Source organism: Scyliorhinus canicula, chromosome 18 (assembly GCF_902713615.1).
Source record: "Scyliorhinus canicula chromosome 18, sScyCan1.1, whole genome shotgun sequence".
Taxonomy (NCBI): Eukaryota; Metazoa; Chordata; class Chondrichthyes; order Carcharhiniformes; family Scyliorhinidae; genus Scyliorhinus; species Scyliorhinus canicula.
This window is the reverse complement of record NC_052163.1, coordinates 73,002,301-73,023,316: the sequence shown is the minus strand read 5'-3', so window position 1 is coordinate 73,023,316 and position 21,016 is coordinate 73,002,301. Positions and strand designations below refer to the sequence as shown.

At 48.1% G+C, this 21,016-nt stretch overlaps 1 protein-coding gene across 6 annotated transcripts in view; it reads left to right on the top strand.

The window, feature by feature from the left end:
• The window catches only part of LOC119953188 (A-kinase anchor protein 2-like), a 139,159-nt gene extending 134,897 nt beyond the window's left edge, over positions 1-4,262 (top strand). For all 6 annotated transcript variants that reach the window (XM_038777173.1, XM_038777176.1, XM_038777172.1 and 3 more), the window contains one exon: positions 3,678-4,262. In XM_038777173.1, the coding sequence (XP_038633101.1) occupies positions 3,678-3,767 (90 nt within the window). In that variant the 3' untranslated portion in view covers positions 3,768-4,262. The remainder of the gene's footprint in view (positions 1-3,677) is intronic.
• Positions 4,263-21,016: the final 16,754 nt, after the last annotated feature.

Below are 21,016 nucleotides of genomic sequence, written 5' to 3'. Positions count from 1 at the left end.
TTCACGAGTGATGGCTAGGCCAGCATTTGTTATCCATCCTTAATTGCCCTTGGCAAGCTGCCTTGAACCATTTGGTTTAGGTATACTCACGGTTGTGGCAGAGAGGTATTTCCAAGTGTTTGCCCAGTGACAGTGGAGGAATGGTGATATGGTTCCAGGTCCAGGATATTGCGTGACTTTGAGGGGAACTTCCAGGGGGCGGTGCACTTCCTGCACCTGCTGCACTTGTCCAACTAGAGGCCCTCTGTTTGAAATATAATGAGCACAGATTGAGAAGCGGGTGTCTGGCCATCTGTTTCTGGTGATACAGTTCCCAATTGTATTCATTATGAATGCTTGGATGAGGTCCAGTCCAATGCACCAGCACAGCCGGGGTCTGTTTGGGCAAACTGAAATGGAACATTTACTTTGCTCAATTGACATCTTTATGAGGTTATAATACATTTATGTGATCTCTTTTGTTAATGTCTATATATTTATTTGGACAAGATTAAGAGGTGTGAAATGGGTAAGGATTCTCTTACTATAATGACCCTGTCTGATTGACACTTTCACAGGGTCGTAGAAGTGGCAGTGTTTATTTTTTTAAGTAGGTTTCTAATGGGGCGTTTTTCTTCCCTCAGCATTTCAATATTTGTGATTGTTATTATCTGGCTCATTGGTTCGGCACATAGTATATCCTGGGGGTGGGGGAGGAGGGGTGAGTAGGCACAGAGGGACCATGGATGGAAGTGGCGTAGGATTGGGTTGGGAGCTGAAAGTGTGTAAAGGTGAGGTCAGAGATCTGGACCACTTCAAATACAACTGGGACAAAGCCCGAGAGAGCCAAGGCCCAGCTTCGAACCAGCCCAACGTGGCACTCACCTGCCTATCTATGATCTGCTTCCTGTTCGGCAGGTCCAACTGTCTCCTGCTCCAAAGTTGGGAGGGAATCAGCCCATTCGGAAATTTATCGACGTGAACTGCCTACTGCTGTGGTGAAACACACTCACTCTCTCTCTCACACACTCACACACTCTCTCACCCACACACACTCTCTGTACCCCAGCCAACTCCCCACCCCCTCCACACACACGCTGTACCCCATCCAACTCCCCACCCCCTCCACACACACTCTGTACCCCAGCCAACTCCCCACCCCCTCCACGCACACTCTGTACCCCAGCCAACTCCCCACCCCCTCCACGCACACTCTGTACCCCAGCCAACTCCCCACCCCCTCCACACACACGCTGTACCCCATCCAACTTCCCACCCCCTCCACACACACTCTGTTCCCCAGCCAACTCCCCACCCCTTCCACACACACGCTGGCAGGGAGGGAGGAAGAGGTAGAGCGAGGGAACCGTGGTTTACCAAAGAAGTGGAATCTCTTGTTAAGAGGAAGAAGGAGGCCTATCTGAAGATGAGGCGTGAAGTTTCAGTTGGGGCGCTTGATAGTTACAAGGAAGCGAGGAAGGATCTAAAGAGAGAGCTAAGACGAGCAAGGAGGGGACATGAGAAGTCTTTGGCAGGTAGGATCAAGAAAAACCCAAAAAGAATGACTAGGGCCAGTCAAGGACAGTGGTGGGAAGTTGTGTGTGGAGGCTGAGGAGATAAGCGAGATACTAAATGAATACTTTTCGTCAGTATTCACTCAGGAAAAAGATAATGTTGTGGAGGAGAATGCTGAGACCCAGGCTATTAGAATAGATGGCATTGAGGTGCGTAGGGAAGAAGTGTTGGCAATTCTGGACAAGGTGAAAATAGATAAGTCCCCGGGGCCTGATGGGATTTATCCTAGGATTCTCTGGGAAGCCAGGGAAGAGATTGCTGAGCCTTTGGCTTTGATTTTTATGTCATCATTGGCTACAGGAATAGTGCCAGAGGACTGGAGGATAGCAAATGTGGTCCCTTTGTTCAAGAAGGGGAGTAGAGATAACCCCGGTAACTATAGACCGGTGAGCCTCACGTCTGTTGTGGGTAAAGTCTTGGAGAGGGTTATAAGAGATACGATTTATAATCATTTAGACAGGAATAATATGATTAGGGATAGTCAGCATGGTTTTGTGAAGGGTAGGTCATGCCTCACAAACCTTATCGAGTTCTTTGAGAAGGTGACTGAACAGGTAGACGAGGGTAGAGCAGTTGATGTGGTGTATATGGATTTCAGTAAAGCGTTTGATAAGGTTCCCCACGGTCGGCTATTGCAGAAAATACGGAGGCTGGGGATTGAGGGTGATTTAGAGATGTGGATCAGAAATTGGCTAGTTGAAAGAAGACAGAGTGTGGTGGTTGATGGCAGATGTTCAGAATGGAGTTCATTTATGAGTGGCGTACCACAAGGATCTGTTCTGGGGTCGTTGCTGTTTGTCATTTTTATAAATGACCTAGAGGAGGGCACAGAAGGTTGGGTGAGTAAATTTGCAGACGACACTAAAGTCGGTGGAGTTGTAGACAGTGTGGAAGGATGTTGCAGGTTACAGAGGGACATAGATAAGCTGCAGAGCTGGGCTGAGAGGTGGCAAATGGAGTTTAATGTAGAGAAGTGTGAGGTGATTCACTTTGGAAAGAATAATAGGAATGCAGAATATTTGGCTAATGGTAAAATTCTTGGTAGTGTGGATGAGCAGAGGGATCTCGGTGTCCATGTACATAGATCCCTGAAAGTTGCCACCCAGGTTGATAGGGTTGTGAAGAAGGCCTATGGTGTGTTGGCCTTTATTGGTAGAGGGATTGAGTTCTGGAGCCATGAGGTCATGTTGCAGCTGTACAAAACTCTGGTACGGCCGCATTTGGAGTATTGCATACAGTTCTGGTCGCCTCATTATAGGAAGGACGTGGAAGCTTTGGAACGGGTGCAGAGGAGATTTACCAGGATGTTGCCTGGTATGGAGGGAAAATCTTATGAGGAAAGGCTGATTGACTTGAGGTTGTTTTCGTTAGAGAGAAGAAGGTTAAGAGGTGACTTAATAGAGGCATACAAAATGATCAGAGGGTTAGATAGGGTGGACAGTGAGAGCCTTCTCCCGCGGATGGAGGTGGCTAGCACGAGGGGACATAGCCTTAAATTGAGGGGTAATAGATATATGACAGAGGTCAGAGGTAGGTTTTTTACGCAAAGAGTGGTGAGGCCGTGGAATGCCCTACCTGCAACAGTAGTGAACTCGCCAACATTGAGGGCATTTAAAAGTTTATTGGATAAGCATATGGATGATAAGGGCATAGTGTAGGTTAGATGGCCTTTAGTTTTGACTTCCCATGTAGGTGCAACATCGTGGGCCGAAGGGCCTGTACTGCGCTGTATTGTTCTATGTACCCCATCCAACTTCCCACCCCACCCCCTCACACCTGTACCGCATCCAATTCCCCAAATTCTCTCACTCGCACACTCTCTCTATTTCTCTCTCTCTCACATTCTCCCACACACACACACACACACACACACACGCGCGTATACATGCACAATACGCTACCTCGTCCAATTCTGCACCAGCGCACAAACAGAATCTAAAAACCCAAGACCCTGTAAAACTGACCACCCTTTCACAGAGAGAATATCTGTGCATCTGGAGAGTTTGTTTGGTCAAGGTTTGATGGGCGTGTGATGTTGCTGAAGGTTGTAAGTTTAATATTAGGTGATAGGGGAGTAATCATTTCCAATTCTGCCTTTCTGATGTTTGTTTTTTTGGCTCTAGGTGATGGAATCTACCAGAGTAACTCGACGTATGAGTACAATGGCACAGCGTTGGGAGGCTGGGATATTCAACAACAATCTGGATGAATGACTGAAGTTTTCTAATTGTGGATTATCTATAGTAATATTCTGAAAAGCACTGCCTGGTGACTAGAAATGAAGTTCTCTCTTGCACTCTGGACTGATTTGACTCTTGAGTATTTGTATATACGATTGTATAGATTACCTGGCTGGGGGTTTGAGTTCAGGCCTAATCCGCAGCCTTCCTTTATTTACGGCCTTAACAAGAGGACTCTTGTAGCCATGAGTTAGATGGTAGGCTACTGTTTGGCGGTGGCTGACTTTCCTCACCCTTATATCATTGGATCTCAGTTGCCTTTCTTTTGTTGAAATGAATGTATGAGTAAATGCACTGGAAAAGTAGGCTGGATTCCGTGATGAAAATTATGAATGAAAATGTTTGTGGATTGTTCTCAACAATTATCAGTTCATTCTTTGCAGTGAAGCAAATTTTTGCTTGTGTGCCATTATTTAAAACAACATCTCATCAATAAATTGGTATCTGTAATAAAGTGCATTTGCTGGACCCATCCGCACTGTTTGTGTGCGAGTGAGTGTGTGAGTGTGCGTGCATGTGAATATGGCAAAAACTCCACATCCATTGTGAGCCTCTATCCACCTTAATTGTAACATTTTTAAGAATCCTAACAAATTTGTCAGTTACAACTTTCCTTTGATCCTTTCCCATGTCAACTCTGCTTCATCACATTATGATTCTCTCAAGTGTCCTCTAAACATGCCCCTCAGAATAGATTCTAGCATTTTGCCCCGGACTGATGTTTGGCTCACTGACCTACCCAGTTTTTTTTCTCTCTCTTGCTTAATTGGTGGGGTTATGTTTACTGATTTCCAGTCTTTGGGGAACAGAATCTAAAGAAATCTGGAAGATTAAAACAAATGCATCCATGATCTCTGCAGCACACTCTTTGAATCCCTTGGCAGGTCATCAAGGCCAGATTTGTTTCCATTAGCACTATTACCGTTTACAGCAATTCTGTGTTTACGTGTCCTGATTTCTTAGAATCATCGAATCACTACAGTGCAGAATGTGGCCGTTCGGCCCGTTGAGTCTGCACTGACCCTCTCTGAAAGAGCACCCCACCTAGGCCAGCTCCCCCGCCCTATCCCTGTAAACCACCTAACCTTTTTGAACACTTAAGGGGCAATTTAGCATGACCAATTCACCTAACCTGCACGTCTTTGGAGGAAACCAGAGCACCCAGTGGAAACCATCGGAGACATTGGGAGAAAGTGCAAACTCCACACAGACAGTCACTCAAGGTTGGAATCTAATCCAGGCCCCTGGCGCTGTGAGGCCGCTGTGCTAACCACTGTGTCACCGTGCTGCTCCAATTTCCTTATTTTCCCTAGATCCTTGCTTTCCCATTATTTCCAGAATGTGTATCGTGCAATAGACGCAAATAATTTTTTTATTCATTATTATAATTTCCACTGCCTCTTATTATTTAAAATTTAGATTACCCAATAATTTTTTCCAATTAAGGGGCAATTTAGCGTGGCCAATCCATCTACCCTGCACATTTTTGGGTTGTGGAGGCGACACCCATGCAAACACGGGGAGAATGTGCAAACTCCACAGGGATAGTGACCCAGAGCCGGGATCGAACCTGGGACCTCAGTGCCGTGAGGCAGTTGTGCTAACCACTAGGCCACCGTGCTGCCCTCACATTCACTATTATTAATCTCTTTCCAGTTACATACCTATAGAAATGTTTACAATCTCTTTTTGACCATTGCTACTATAATTTTCTTCTCAATTAGGAACCACTCGGCCCCTCGAGCCTGTTCCGCCATTAAATAAGATCATTCTGATTTGATTGTAACCTCAAATCCACTCTATCCCCCCCAACCCCGATAACCTTTCACCCCCTTTGTTACTCAAGAATCTATCCAGCTCTGAATTAAAAATATTCTAAGATTCTGTTTCCACTGCCTTTTGAGAAGGAATGTTCCAGAGACTCATAATAATCTTTATTGTCACAAGTAGGCTTACATTAACACTGCAATGAAGTTACTGCGAAAAGCCCCGAGTCGCCACATTCCGGCGCCTGTTCAGGTACACAGAGGGAGAAATCAGAATGTCCAAATGACCTACTAGCACGTCTTCCGGGACTTGTGGGAGGAAACGGGGGCACCCGGAGGAAACTCACACAGACACAGGGAGAAAGTGCAATCTCTGCACGGTGACCCAAGCCGGGAATCGAACCCAGGACCCTGGTGCTGTGAAGCAACAGTGCTAACCACTGTGACTCTTTGAGAGGAAAAAAATTCTTCTCATCTCCATCTTAAATGAACGACCCCCTTATCTTTAAACAGTGACCCCTAGTTCTAGATTCTTCAACATGAGGAAACGACCTGTCCACATCCACCCTCGCAGTACCCCTCAGGATCTTGTGTTTCGATCACGTCACCTCTTATTCTTCTAAATTCCAGTGGATACAGGCCTAGCTTCTCCAACCTTTCCTCATAAGACAAACCGGCCATTCCTGGAATTAGTCTAGTAAACCTTCTCTGAACTGTTTCCATTGCATTTACATCTTTCCCTAAATAAAGAAACCAATACTATCCACAATACTCTGAATGTGGTCTCACCAATGTCCTATATAACTGCAGCATAACCTCCCTACTTTTGTTTATTGTGAGGAGAATTGAATACAATGTCATTACATTAGCTTTCCTAATGACTTGCTGTCCCTGTATACTAACCTGTTGTGCTTCGTGCATTAGGACACCCAGACCCCTCTGCACCTCTGCAATCTCTCACTATTTACACAATAGGCTGGATCCTCCGTTTTGCCGGCAGCGCTCTCACGGCTGCAGATATCCTGGGGACCCCATTAGCTGCCAGGACAGAGGATCCCGTTGCCAGCGGGGGCGTGCTGCACCAGAAAACGGGTGCAGATGGACGGGGAATCCCGCCCAATATGTTCCTTTTGACTCTCCCGACCGAAATGGATAAGTTCACATTTTTCCGCATTATATTCCATTTGCCAGATTTTTACCCACTCACTTAATCTATCTGTGGGCACGATCTACCAGCCAGGTCACGTCCAAATGAGAGTGCAACCCAGCCATTCGATGCTGGGGGAAGCCTGCCGTGGGCTTCCTGACAGCCTGTATAACCTTGCGCGATCTATCCAGACCACATGAGATCAGGATCTCGCCCACAATGGGTATGACCAAGTCGCACGTGCCTTAAGTAGGTTTTAAACCTACCTGGGCATGCTCACCCAGGATCTATCAGGCTCTTGGCATCTAACGGCCTCCCCAGGGAGACCCAGCTGGGCTCTGTTCAGTACTGGTTCACACAAGCATGGACCAGTCGGAATGGCACCCGGGGTGGAGGGTCTCCTGGGCCATCAGAGGCCCCTAGGTGGTCAGGGACAGCGCAGGGTGGGCTCCTGGTCCTCCTCCTCCTGGAACACTAGCACTGTGGCACTGCCAAGGTGCCCAAGTGGCACTGCAAAGCCACCAAGAGTACTGCCAGGGTGATAATGCCTGGGTACCAGGATAGTATTGCTGAGAGTCAGGGCCTGAGAGGGGCCTTGCCCATGAAAGGAGGGTATGAAGGGGGTCAGTGCATGCTCAATGGGCCAAGTGGCCTCCTACACTATAGGGGTTCTACGGATCTTGCCAATCAGAAAAAAATTCTCCATTTGGGAGACTATGCTCTCCCACCGAGGTGAATTGGAACTGATTCGCGCTCCCAGCGGGAGCGCAAATCAGGAAGCAATTCAATAGCTTGCTATGCAAATTTATGCATGGCGGGGAATATTAAGTGGGTTAACTCTACTCCTCTGCATCGCAGATCAGCAAACTCCCCCCTAACCCCCCCCCCCCCCCCCCCCACTCCGGCAACACGATTCAGCCCCCCACCTCTGGATTTTTTGTGCCCCCCCCACCCCCAATTGCCCCAGGTATGGGGAGCCCGACCCACCTGCCCCCAGAGATCTCTTGAATAGGGGAATCCCCCACCCCGGAGACTCCATGAATAGGGGGACCCCCTGAGACCCTTGAATAGACGGAGCACCCCTGAAATCCCCTGGATAGAGGGTAACTCTCACTTGGGCATCCACCTGCTGGCTCAGACACAGGAAGCACAATGTATCCATTCCTGGAAAGGGAAAAGCATTGACCTGTGTTTAAACCTCTCAGATCCTTTAGCTGCATGTCATTCATTCACTTCCACAAACAGCCTTGCTTCATTTATTACCCTTAAACTCTAAGTGCTGTTAACATCAACTGCATCAAAGAGATTTAAGTGCTGTCAATTTCCAGCTCAGCGCTTCAAAATCACCCAAGCGTGGAAGGCGTGATTGGAATTCACTCAATTTAACGGGAGGGATGGCAGGTCATGAGGGGGAGGGGGAATGTGGCCCTTGGGTGGATTTTGGGGCAACTCCTTTAAGGGGTTAGCCCCATGGCGATGTACGCCATGTCAGGGCCGTGCTGGGCAATGGGGCAGCGTTTCTCGTCCACGTGATTCCCAGCACAGGGAATCTGGTGCTGGGCCCGCTAAGTGGAAACAAATTGATGCTCCTCCCCCTGCAAACTGGCGTCATCGGGCCATGCGAAGCACGCAGTCGCAAGGCCGTTTGAGCATCATCGGTCGGCCCACCCATGATGCTCCGCGCCCGATGGGCCGAGTTCCCCACAGCGTGGGCCACAGGTGGTCTCAGAGGCCAGGAACCCAGCATGCCGGCTGCGGATGGTGTCCAGCGCCGAACAGTTGTCCGGGATCCGTGCCGCTGGCCGGGGTTTTGCCAGGGCTGGAGGGACTGGTGGGGGGTCGGGGTAGGCGGGTTAGGATTTGAATACTGCCAGAGACTTTATTTTGGCATGACCGGTGCAGGACATTCTCTGGCTGTTTTCCGCATGATCCATGGGTGGTTCATGCGGTGCTGGTGCTATCTCCTCACCGGTACCGGAATAGGTGAGGAGTTCGTGCCAATTTTCCTGTCATGAACCGCCTGAGGATTCTCGCTTAGCACCGCCACTCAGCCGCTGGCAAGGAGAATTCCGCCCAGTGTTTTGGCCTCAACTGCTTTCTGTGATAGCGAATTCGACAGGCCGACTGACCTTTCTCTAGGAGAAGAAAGTTCTCCTCATCTCAGCCCTAAATAGCTTGCCCTGTATCCTCAGACTGTGACCCTTGGTACTGGACACACAGCCATCGGGAACATCCTTCCTGCATCCACCCTGTCTAGTTCTGTTAGAATTTTAAAGGTTTCTATGAGTTCCCTCTTCATTCTGAAACAAAAGGGAAAATGCTGGAAAATCCCAGCAAGTCTGGCAGCATCTGTAGGGAGAGAAAAGAGCTAACGTTTCTAGTCCGATGACTCTTTGTCAAAGCCCTTTGAGTTCTGCCAAAGAGCTTTGACAAAGAGTCATCGGACTTGAAACGTTAGCTCTTTTCTCTCCCTATAGATGCTGCCAGACTTGCTGGGATTTTCCAGCATTTTCCCTTTTGTTTCAGATTCCAGCATCCGCAGTAATTTGCTTTTCTCCCTTTTCATTCTTCTGAACTCCAGTGAAAGCAATCCTAATCGACTCACTCTCTCCTCATACGCCAAATCTGCCATCGCAGAAGTCAGTCTGTTAAACCTTAGCTGCACTCCCTCTCGAGCAAGAACATCCTTCCTCAGACGAGGAGTTCAAAACTCCACATACTATTCCAGGTGTGGCCTCACCTAGGTCCTGTATAACTGCAGCAAGACATCCCTGCTCCTGTACTCGAATCCTCTCACTATGAAGGCCAATATACCATTTGCTCTCTTTACTGCCTGCTGTACCTACATGCTTACATTCAGTGACTGGTGTACGAGGTCTCGTTGCACGTTCCCCTCCTAATTTATGGCGAGTCAGCAAATAATCGGCCTTCCTGTTTTTACTCCCACTAACTTTAAAGTTATCCAAATTATGCAGCATCTGCCATTCATTTGCCCACTTACTCAACTTGTCCAAATCACATTAAAATATCTCTGCATCCTCCTCACAGCTCACCCTCCCACCTAGCTTTGTCACCTGCAAATTTAGGGAGATATTGCATTACGATCTCTCATCTAAATCATTAATCTCTTTTGTGGGACTTGGTCAAATAAAAATCTAACTAAGCCACTTCCACTGGCTTCCCTTCATCAGCTCTGTTAGTTACATCCTCAAAGAATTCCAGTAGGTTTGTCAGACATGATTTTCCCTTTCACAAATCCATGCCAACTCTGTTAATTCAGAATTGTTCACAAAGATTTTAGCCAGCTCTTGTAACGGGCGGGGGTGGGGACGGTGGGACGGTTGGATGGGGGGGGGGGGGGGGGGGGGGGGGGGGGGGGGGGGGGGGGGGGGGGGGGGGTGAAATTGGTCTTAGCTGACTGTAGCCAAATGTACATGGCTGTGCTTGTTCAGATGGGAGAGTTTGCTTGGCTGCCCCTCCACCAGCACAGGTAAAAGCCTGGGGGGGGGGGGGGGGGGTGGAGACACACAACTACATATTTAACGAGCTGAGTAGTGAGATGCTGTGCCTCGCTTTTGCTGGTTTAAACAATTTTGTTTTTGTGAACCCACAGTATTTTCATGGAAACGATGTTAAAGCCTCTGTACGGATAGCACTTTCTTTTCCCCTTCGCCCTCCCTCTCTCTCAATGCTCTCCTCTGATATGTATGTATATGTATGATATGTATGAGGCTGTTTAGCACAGGGCTAAATCACTGGCTTTTAAAGCAGACCAAGGCAGGCCAGCAGCACGGTTCAATTCCCGTACCAGCCTCCCCGAACAGGTGCCGGAATGTGGCGACTAGGGGCTTTTCACAGTAACTTCATTTGAAGCCTACTTGTGACAATAAGCGATTTTCATTTCATTTCATATTCAGCTATTTGTCAAGCTGGGTACACCTGTCAGGATAATTGAATACAGATCATTATGGATACGTTAAAGGTAATTAGTTATAATGTGACCAGTTAGTTTAACATCTGTCATTGGGAAATTGTTAGAATCCATTATTTAGGAAGTAATATCAGGACATTTGGAAAGTCAAAGCGCTATCCATCAGAGTCAGCATGGTTTTATGAAGGGTAAATCGTGTTTGACTAATTTGCTCACGTTCTTCAAAGATGTAAGAAGTCAAGTGGTAATGGGAATCCTGTCAATGTAGTATATAGGACATCCGGAAGGCTTTTGATAAGGTGCCGCACAAAAGGTTAATCCACAAGGTAAAGTCACATAGGATTGGGGTAATTTAGAAGACTGGCTAACTAACAGAAGGCAGAGAGTCAGGATAAATGGGTCTTTATCTGGTTGGCAAGATGTAACTAATGGGGTGCCACAGGGTTCAGTCATCAGGCTCCAACTATTAACAATATATATTAATGACTTGGATGTAGCGATAGAAGGTACTATAGCCAAATTTGCAGATGCCACTAGAATAGGTGGGATAGTAAGTTGCAATGAGTAAACACAAAATTTACAAATGGATAGGTTGGGTGAGTTAGCCAAAATTTGGCAGATGGAGTTTTAACGTGGATAAGTGTGAGCTTATCCATTTTGGTCAGAAAAATTGAAAGGCAACTTATTATCTAACTGGAGAGAAACTTCAAAGTGTTTCGGGGCAGAGGGATCTTCGCGCATGCATCGCAGGAAGCTAGTATTCCGATACGGCAGGTAATAAGGAAGGCAAATGGAATGTTATAAAAATATAAGAACTAGGAGCAGGAAAAAAAATGAATGAAAATCGCTTTTTGTCACGAGTAGGCATCAATGAAGTTACTGTGAAAAGCCCCTAGTCGCCACATTCCGGCGCCTGTTCGGGGAGGCTGTTATGGGAATCGAACCGTGCTGCTGGCCTGGTTGGTCTGCTTTAAAAGCCAGCAATTTAGCCGAGTGAGCTAAACCAGCCCCTGGCCCTTCGAGCCTGCTCCTCCATTCAATTAGATCATGGCTGATCTTTTGTGGACTCAGCTCCACTTTCCGGCCCGAACACCATAACCCTTAATCCCTTTATTCTTCAAAAAACTATCTATCTTTATCTTGAAAACATTTGAAGGAGCCTCAACTGCTTCACTGAGCAGGGAATTCCATAGATTCACAACCCTTTGGGTGAAGAAGTTCCTCCTAAACTCAGTCCTAAATCTACTTCCCCTTATTTTGAGGCTATGCCCCCTAGTTCTGCTTTCACCCGCCAGTGGAAACAACCTGCCCGCATCTATCCTATCTATTCCCTTCATAATTTTATATGTTTCTATAAGATCCCCTCCCCGCATCCTTCTAAATTCTAACGAGTACAGTCCCAATCTACTCAACCTCCCCTCATAATCCAACCCCCTCAACTCTGGGATTAACCTAGTGAATCTCCTCTGCACACCCTCCAGCGCCAGTACGTCCTTTCCCAGGTAAGGAGACCAAAACTGAACACAATACTCCAGGTGTGGCCTCACTAACACTTTATACAGTTGCAGCATAACCTCCCGAGTCTTAAACTCCATCCCTCTAGCAATAAAGGACAAAACTCTATTATCCTTCTTAATCACCTGCTGCACCTGTAAACCAACTTTTTGCGACTCATGCACTAGGACACCCAGGTCCCTCTGCACAGCAGCATGCTTTAATATTTTATCATTTAAATAATAATCCCTTTTGCTGTTATTGCTACCAAAAAGGATAACCTCACATTTGTCAACATTGTATTCCATCTGCCAGACCCTAGCCCATTCACGTAGCCTATCCAAATCCCTCTGCAGACTTCCAGTATCCTCTGCACTTTTTGCTTTACCACTCATCTTTGTGTCACCTGCAAACTTGGACACATTGCACTTGGTCCCCAACTCCAAATCATCTATGTAAATTGTGAACAATTGTGGGCCCAACACTGATCCCTGAGGGACACCACTAGCTACTGATTGCCAAGCAGAGAAACACTCATTAATCCCCACTCTTTGCTTTCTATTAATTAACCAATCCTCTATCCATGCTACTACTTTACCCTTAACGCCATGCATCTTTACCTTATGCAGCAACCTTTTGTGTGGCACCTTGTCAAAAGCATTCTCGAAATCCAGATATACCACATCCATTGTCTCCCCATTGTGAACGCACTGGTTAATGTCCTCACAAAATTCCACTAAATGAGTTAGGCAAGACCTGCCCTTTATGGACCCATGTTGCGTCTGCCCAATGGGACAATTTTCATCCACATGCCTCACTATTTCTTCCTTGATGATAGATAGAATGTTGGCCTTTATAGCTGAAGGGCTAGAGTATAAAAGTAGAGAAGTGTTGTGGAACTGTACAAGGAATTGTTGAGACCGTACCTGGAGTCTGTGCGCAGTTTTGGTCCCTTTATTTAAGGAGGGATGTAGTGGCATTGGAGGCAGTTCAGAGGAGGTTGATTCTAGCGATGAGGGGGTTTGTCTTCTGGAGAGAAATTGAGCAGTTTAGGTCGATACTCTTTAAAGTACACAAGAATGAGAGGAGAACTAATTAAGGCATATATGATTATAAAAGATATTGACAAAGTAGACAGAGAGCGGATGCTTCCACTTGTGGAGCAATCTAGAACGAAAGGTCATAGTTTTAGGATAAGGGGAGCAGATTTGAAACCGAGATGAGGAGAAACTACTTCTCTCAAAGGGTTGTGAATCTGTGAAATTCGCCACCCTGAAGTGCGGTGGATGCCGGGACATTGAGTAAATTTAAGGAGGAGATAGACAGATTTTTAACGAGTAATGGGGTGAAGGGTTATGGAGAATAAGCAGGAAAGTGGAGTTGAGACCGAGGAGGAGATCAGCCATGATCGTATTGAATGGCAGAATGGGCTTGAGGGACTGAACTGTCGACTCCTGCTCCTAGTATCTATGTTCTTATGAAAGGGTTAAATAACCCTAGTAAGAACAAAAAATGGAAAGAAGAACAAAGAAAATTACAGCACAGGAACAGGCCCTTCGGCCCTCCCAGCCTGCGCCGATCCAGATCCTTTATCTAAACCTGTCTCCTATTTTCCAAGGATCTACTTCCCTCTGTTCCCCGCCCGTTCATATATCTGTCTAGATGCATCTTAAATGATGCTATCGTGCCCGCCTCTACCACCTCCGCTGGCAAAGCGTTCCAGGCACCCACCACCCTCTGCGTAAAAAACATCTCCCTTAAACATTCCCCCTCTCACCTTGAAATCGTGACCCCTTGTAATTGACACCCCCACTCTTGGAAAAAGCTTGTTGCTATCCAAGAGAAAAGAAAAAGTCAGTCAGTTGATTGCATTTTTACAGGAAACACATGTCAGACATAGAAAATAGTAAGCTGGGCAGTAACAGGTCTGGGAGCAATGTCCTCACAATCAACGCCACAATGAAGCTGCCGTGATTTGAAAAAGTGGGTTTTTTTGGAAGAGGGGATTAACTGAGAAACAACACAAATAGGCCATTATAATGATGTAATAAAAGTAAACAAAGTAGGGTGAGGGAGATAAGTTAATAGTTTTGTTATATAAGCATACTTTTTTGTTAAAGGAGTAAATTAGGGGCTTTAGGTTAATCATGGCAGAGAGCTCCCACCAGTGCTATGCTCCTCCTGTGCTATGGGTGAAGGGTTCTCATTACCTCATGAAAGCTTCAGTTGTCCCTGGTGACCACGTGTGCAGTGTGTCCACCTGCAGCTACTGGCTAACCGCATTTCGGAGCTGGAACTGAGGGTGGATTCAGTGTGAAGGATCCAAAGGTAAGAGCCCATTGGGATCCAAGGAAATCTGGAAAATTGGATCCAAAATTGTGAGAGTGGCAGGAAGCACCCCCCCCCCCCCCCCCCCCCCCCACCCTGGGTTGCTGCTGCTATTGACCAAGATACCTATCTTTGAGCCAGGAAGTCCAGAAAAGGCTGCCACCGTTTATAGAACCCTTGTATTGATCCTCTCGGGCAAATTTGACCCTTTCCAATTTTATAAATCCCGCCATGTCACTGATCCAGGTCTCCACACTTGAGGACCTCACATCCTTCCACTGCAGCAAGATCCTTCGTCGGGCTACTAGGGGCGCAAAGGCCAGGACACCGGCCTCTTTCGCCTCCTGCACTCCCGGCTCCACCGCAACTCCAAAAATCGCGAGTCCCCACCCTGGTTTGACCCTGGATCCAACCACCCTCGACACCATCCCCGCCACCCCCTTCCAGAATTCTTCCAGTGCTGGGCATGCCCAGAACATATGGCCGTGGTTCGCTGGACTCCCCGAACATCTGGTGCACCTGTCCTCACCCCCAAAGAACCTACTCATCCTAGTCCCGGACATGTGGGCCCGGTGCAGCACCTTAAATTGGATGAGACTAAGCCTCGCACATGAGGAGGAAGAGTTGACTCTCTCCAAGGCATCCGCCCAAGTCCCGTCCTCTATCTGCTCCCCGAGTTCCTCCTCCCATTTAGCCTTCAGCACCTCCACTGACGACTCCTCCACCTCCTGCATTACCTTATAAATGTCAGACACCTTCCCCTCTCCGACCCACACCCCCGAAAGCACTCTGTCCATTGTCCCCCGCGAGGGCAGCAAAGGGAATCCCTCTACCTGTCGCCTAGCAAACGCCTTTATCTGAACATGTTCCCTTGGGGAAGCCCAAATTTATCTTCCAGTTCCCCCAGGCCCGCAAACCTCCAGCCAATAAACAGGCCCCTCAATTTACTGATGACCACCCTTCGCCACCCCCTAAATCCCCCATCCCTGTTCCCCGGGATGAACCGATGATTGCCACCCAGTGGAGCCTCCATCGAGCCCCCTGTTTCCCCCCTATGCCGTCTCCACTGTCCCCAGATTCTTAGGGTCGCCGCCACCACCGGGCTCGTGGTATACCTATTAGGGGAGAGCGGCAATGGCGCCGTTACCATGGCACCCAGGCTCGTACCTCTACATGACGCCATCTCCATTCTTTTCCACGCCGCCCCTCCCTCCTCCATCACCCATTTACGCACCATTGACACATTGGCCGCCCAATAGTACCCCGAAAGGTTGGGCAGCGCCAGCCCGCCTCTATCCCTCCCTCGCTCCAGGAACACCCTCTTCACTCTCGGAGTCCCATGTGCCCACACAAAGCTCAAAATACTGCCAGTCACTCTCCTAAAGAAGGCCCTGGGGATAAAGATGGGCAGGCACTGAAAGAGGAACAAGAACCTCGGAAGCACCGTCATTTTGACGGACTGCACCCTCCCCGCCAACGACAATGGCAGCATGTCCCACCTCTTGAACTCCTCCTCCATCTGATCTACAAGTCTGGTGAAATTATGTTTGTGAAGAGTCCCCCAGTCCCTGACCACCTGCACCCCCAGATACCTAAAACTCTCCCCTGCCCGCCTAAGCGGGAGCCTACCAATTCCTTCCTCCTGGTCTCCAGGGTGCACCACAAACACCTCACTCTTGCCTAAATTTAGTTTATAACCTGAAAAGGTCCCAAACTCAGCTAGCAGCTCCATCACCCCCGGCATCCCTTCCACCGGGTCCGCCACATACAGTAACAGGTCATCGGCATACAACGACACCCTATGTTCCTCCCCACCTCGCACCAAACCTCTCCACCTCTCTGAATCCCTCAACGCCATCGCCAGCGGCTCGATTGCCAGTGCAAACAACAAGGGGGACAGGGGGCAACCCTGCCTGGACCCTCGGTAAAGCCGGAAGTACTCCGACCTCCTCCCATTCGTGGCCACGCACGCCAGCGGGGCCTCATATAGCAGCCTCACCCATCTAATAAACCCTTCACCAAATCCAAACCTCCCCAACACCTCCCATAAGTACCCCCACTCCACTCTATCGAAGGCCTTCTCCGCATCCAGCGCCACCACTATCTCTGCCTCCCCTCAATCGCCGGCATCATGATGACATTCAACAATCTCCGCACATTCGTGTTCAGCTGCCTTCCCTTCACAAAACCTGTCTTGTCCTCGTGTACAACCCCTGGCACACAATCCTCTATCCTGGTGGCCAGGATTTTTGCCAGCACCTTGGCATCTACGTTGAGGAGAGATATGGGCCTGTATGAACCACACTGCTGGGGGTCCTTGTCCCTCTTTAAAATTAATGAGATCAGCGCCCGCGACATCGTCGGGGGCAAAGTCCCCCCTTCCCACGCTTCATTAAGTGTCCGCACCAGCAAGGGGCCCATTACGTCCACAAACGTTTTATAAAATTCCACCGGGAACCCATCCGGCCCCGGTGCCTTCCCTGACTGCATCTGCCCGATCCCCTTAACTAGCTCCTCCAGCTCAATCGGCGCACCCAACCCCTCCACCTGCTCCTCCTGCACCTTCGGGAAAGAAAGCCCGTCGAGGAACCGCTCCATTCCCCTCCTCTCCCCCGTTGGCTCTGACCGGTACAGTTCCCCGTAAAAGTCCTTGAAGACCTCATTCACCTCTACCCCCTTCCGCACCACATTCCCACTCTTGTCTCTCACTCCAACAATTTCCTTAGCCGCCTCCCGCTTGCGGAGCTGATGAGCCAGCATCCTACTCGCCTTTTCACCATGTTCGTACACTGCCCCTTGTGCCTTCCTCCACTGTGCCTCCGCCTTTCTAGTGGTCAGCAAATCAAATTCAGCCTGCAGGCTGCGCCTCTCTCCCAACAGTCCCTCCTCTGGTGCCTCTGTGTACCTCCTGTCTACCTCCAGCACAGCCTTTGACTTTGACCAACAGGTACACGATAGGTGAGAAGGATTGCAGAGTGGACAAACAAATTAACTTCAGCATCATGGTGCAGCATGCCATCCAAGATGGGAGGGCAAAACAGAATGAGGAGGGATCGGGGACAATCTAGGTCAGTGGGATAGATACTGTTCACTGCAACCAGGACTGAGATTTCAGAACATCATATTGCCTGCCCAACGCCAGGGTTGAATATATCTCCTCTTGGCTGAAGAAGAGCTTGCAATGGGAAGGCGAGGATCCAGTTATCCTGGTTCATGTGTGAATCGACAGAACAAGTAGAAATAAGAACAATTGAGGAACAAGGGTCCAAATTAAAACGAAGAACCTGAAAAGTAATAACCTCTGGGTTGTTACCCAAGCCAAACATCAATTGTCATAGGGATAAATAGATCGGAAGGTTAAATGCAAAGCTGAAATGGCTGGTGTGGGAGGCAGGGCAGCATGGGGTCACTGGCACCAGTCCTGGGGAAAGGGGGAATTTCTTTTTTTTTAAATAATTTTTATTGAGATTTTCAAAAACATATCCAAAACAGCAAATAACAACAAGAAAACAATATTAACAACAACAAAAAGAAAAACACACTAACCCCCAAAACCAAACCCCCCCCCCCCCCCAGTAACTACAAAAAGGAGAGATAGATAAACACCCGGCATATCCAATAAACACATATGCACATTTCTCCCTTCCCCCGAAACAAACCCCACCCCCCCACCCTGGGTTGCTGCTGCACCCGGCCTATTTTCCTACCGTTCTGCCAGGAAGTCCAGGAAAGGCTGCCACCGCCTAAAGAACCCCTGTACTGATCCCCTCAGGGCAAATTGCACCTTCTCCAATTTGATGAACCCCGCCATATCATTGGTCCAGGCCTCCACGCTTGGGGGCCTCGCATCCTTCCATTGCAGCAAGATCCTCCGCCGGGCTACTTGGGGGAAAGAGGGAATTTCTGTTAAGGCTGCTGCCAGTGTGTCCAGTCACAATAAAAACTGGAGTGGGAGACAGGGGTTTAAGGGGGAGGTGGATAGGTGGGAGGCTCCAGGAAAGGGAAAATTAACAAACAAGGCAAATGTCAAGACTCGAGAGCAGAGCAGTTCCTGGCTTTAAAAACAAAAGCAAAGTGGGTCAGGAAGGGTCAGCAAAGGGCATTTTTGACTTTAAAAAACATTATTTTGTTTTTAAATTTAGAGTACCCAATTCATTTTTCCAATTAAGGGGCAATTTAGCACAGCCAATCCACCTACTCTGCACATCTTTGGGTTATGGAGGTGAAACCCACGCAGAAACGGGGAGAATGTGCAAACTCCACACGGGCAGTGACCCAGAGCCAGGATCGAACCTGGGACCTCGGCGCCATGAGGCAGCAGGGCTAACCCACTGAGCCACCGTGCTGCCCTCGGCATTTGTGACTTCAGGTGATGTCAGGAAAATTTTATTTAAATAAGTCAAATTTAAAGGTACAAGATATGAATGTGAAGCACTTGCAACAAAATAGATAAATTAACAGATAAACATGCTTTGTTCTAATAGGAACTTAGAGTGTGACCAAAGTTAGAAGGTATTAGTAAAGATGATCTAGCAGGGCACTTGGAAAAATTCAAGGTAATCGGAGTTAACCTGGTTTTGTGAAAGGGAAATCATATTTAACCATTTAAAACCAGGGGAATTGATAATAGAGAACAAAAAAAATGGCTGCCCTACTAAATACATATTTAGGTTGTGTCTTCACAAAGGAGGACACAAATGTCCCAGAAATGTTGGGGAATGCAGGGTTTAGTGACAGGGAGGAACTACAGATCAGTATTAGTAAATGTCATAACCCCCATGAGGCCCATGGGGATATCCTGATTGATCTCCCTGTAAGACCTTCCCCATATGTTGGCGGAGGCCTGCCATGCTGGGCTTATATGAACGTGGTATAAAGGCCGGCCCAGACAGGGAACAGCTCCTGCAGATTGGAGGGTGGCTAATGTAACCTCACTATTTAAAAAGTGAAGTAGAGAGAAAACAGGGAATTATAGACCAGTCCGCCTGACATTGGTCTGGGGGAAATTTCTTGAATCCATTATCAAAGAGCTTACATGAGACCAAATTGCAGCGCACCACGGCGCCATGTGGCCATTAGAAGCCAGGAGACCCCACTCCGAGGCCCAACCCGAATCGCAACGCCTCACATGTTTTTTTTAAAAATTCCAATTAAGGGGCAATTTAATGTGGCCAAGTCACCTACCCTGCACACTTCTCTGTTGTGGGGGTGAGACCCACGCACACATGGGGAGAATGAACAAACTTCACATGGACAGTGACCCGGGACCGGGATTGAACCCGGGTCCTCGGCACCGTGAGGCATCAGCGCTAACCACTGTGCTGCCGTGCCGCCGGTTTTAATGCTTCTAACTTTTCCTGGGCAACTGTCCTGCTAAGTGAGCTGGAACCATTTGCAATTTCTCACTTCTTTATTTCTCTCATCTTGAAACATTTTCAATTCATCTCTCTTACGCCTCAAGCTTTGGCTCATTCTGCGTCGATATCTACACGCGCGGTAAGTATTTTGGGGTGATTAAATTAGTGGGAGCAGGTGGATTCTTGTTAGGGGCAAATACTCAGCAGGCCGCCGTTAGGTTCTCCAGCTCCCCAAGTTATGGACTTTGGCAGGAAGAATAGAAAAGCAGAATATTATTTAAATGGAGAGAGATTGCAGAAAGCTGCCGTACAGAGAGATCTGAGTGTACATGGCTACGAGTCACAAAATCTTAGCGGCAGAATGGAATTAGGAAGGAAAATGGGATGTCAGCCTCTGTTCCAAAAGGGATGGATTATAAAATTAGGGAGGACTTGCTACAACTGTACCACATCTTGAGCGCTACGTACGCATTTACTCTTATTTACAGAAGGATATATTTGCGTTGGAAGCAGTTCAGAGAGCTTCACTGACCTTAGGTCACTGCCTGTGTGGAGTCTGCACATTCTCCCTGTGTGAGTTTCCTCCGGATGCTCCAGTTTCCTCCCACAGTCCAAATATGTGCAGGTTAGGTGGATTGGCCTTATTAAATTGACTCGTGGTGTCCAACGGTTGGCTGGGGTTATGGGGATCGGGCGGGGGAATAGACCTAGGTAGGGTGCTCTTTCAGAGGGTCAGTGCAGACTCAGGTGGGCTGAATAGCCTCCTTCTGCAATGTAGGGATTCTGTGATTTTATGGGCTGAAAAGTGGCAAGTAACATTCACGCCACTCAAGTGCCAGGCAATGACCATCTCCAACAAGAATCTAACCATCGCCCCTTGACATTCAATGGCATTACCATCACAGAATCCTGGGGGTTTCTATTGACTATCCATATAAATACTGTGGCTGCAGGAGCAGGTCAGAGGTTAGGAATCTGCAGGGAATAACTCACATCCTGACTCCCCAAAGCCTGTCCATCACCTACAATGCACAAGTCAGGAGCGTGATGGTGTTGGGCTCGAACCAATTCTATAGAGACTTCCAGTTTAACGGAACAAGGGATTTTTTGCTGACACGTCAAGGTAAACTATACACAGGCACAGAGTCAGCAAAAAGGTCTTCACTCTCTGGTCCAGGGTCCACTCTGCCCATTGGTCG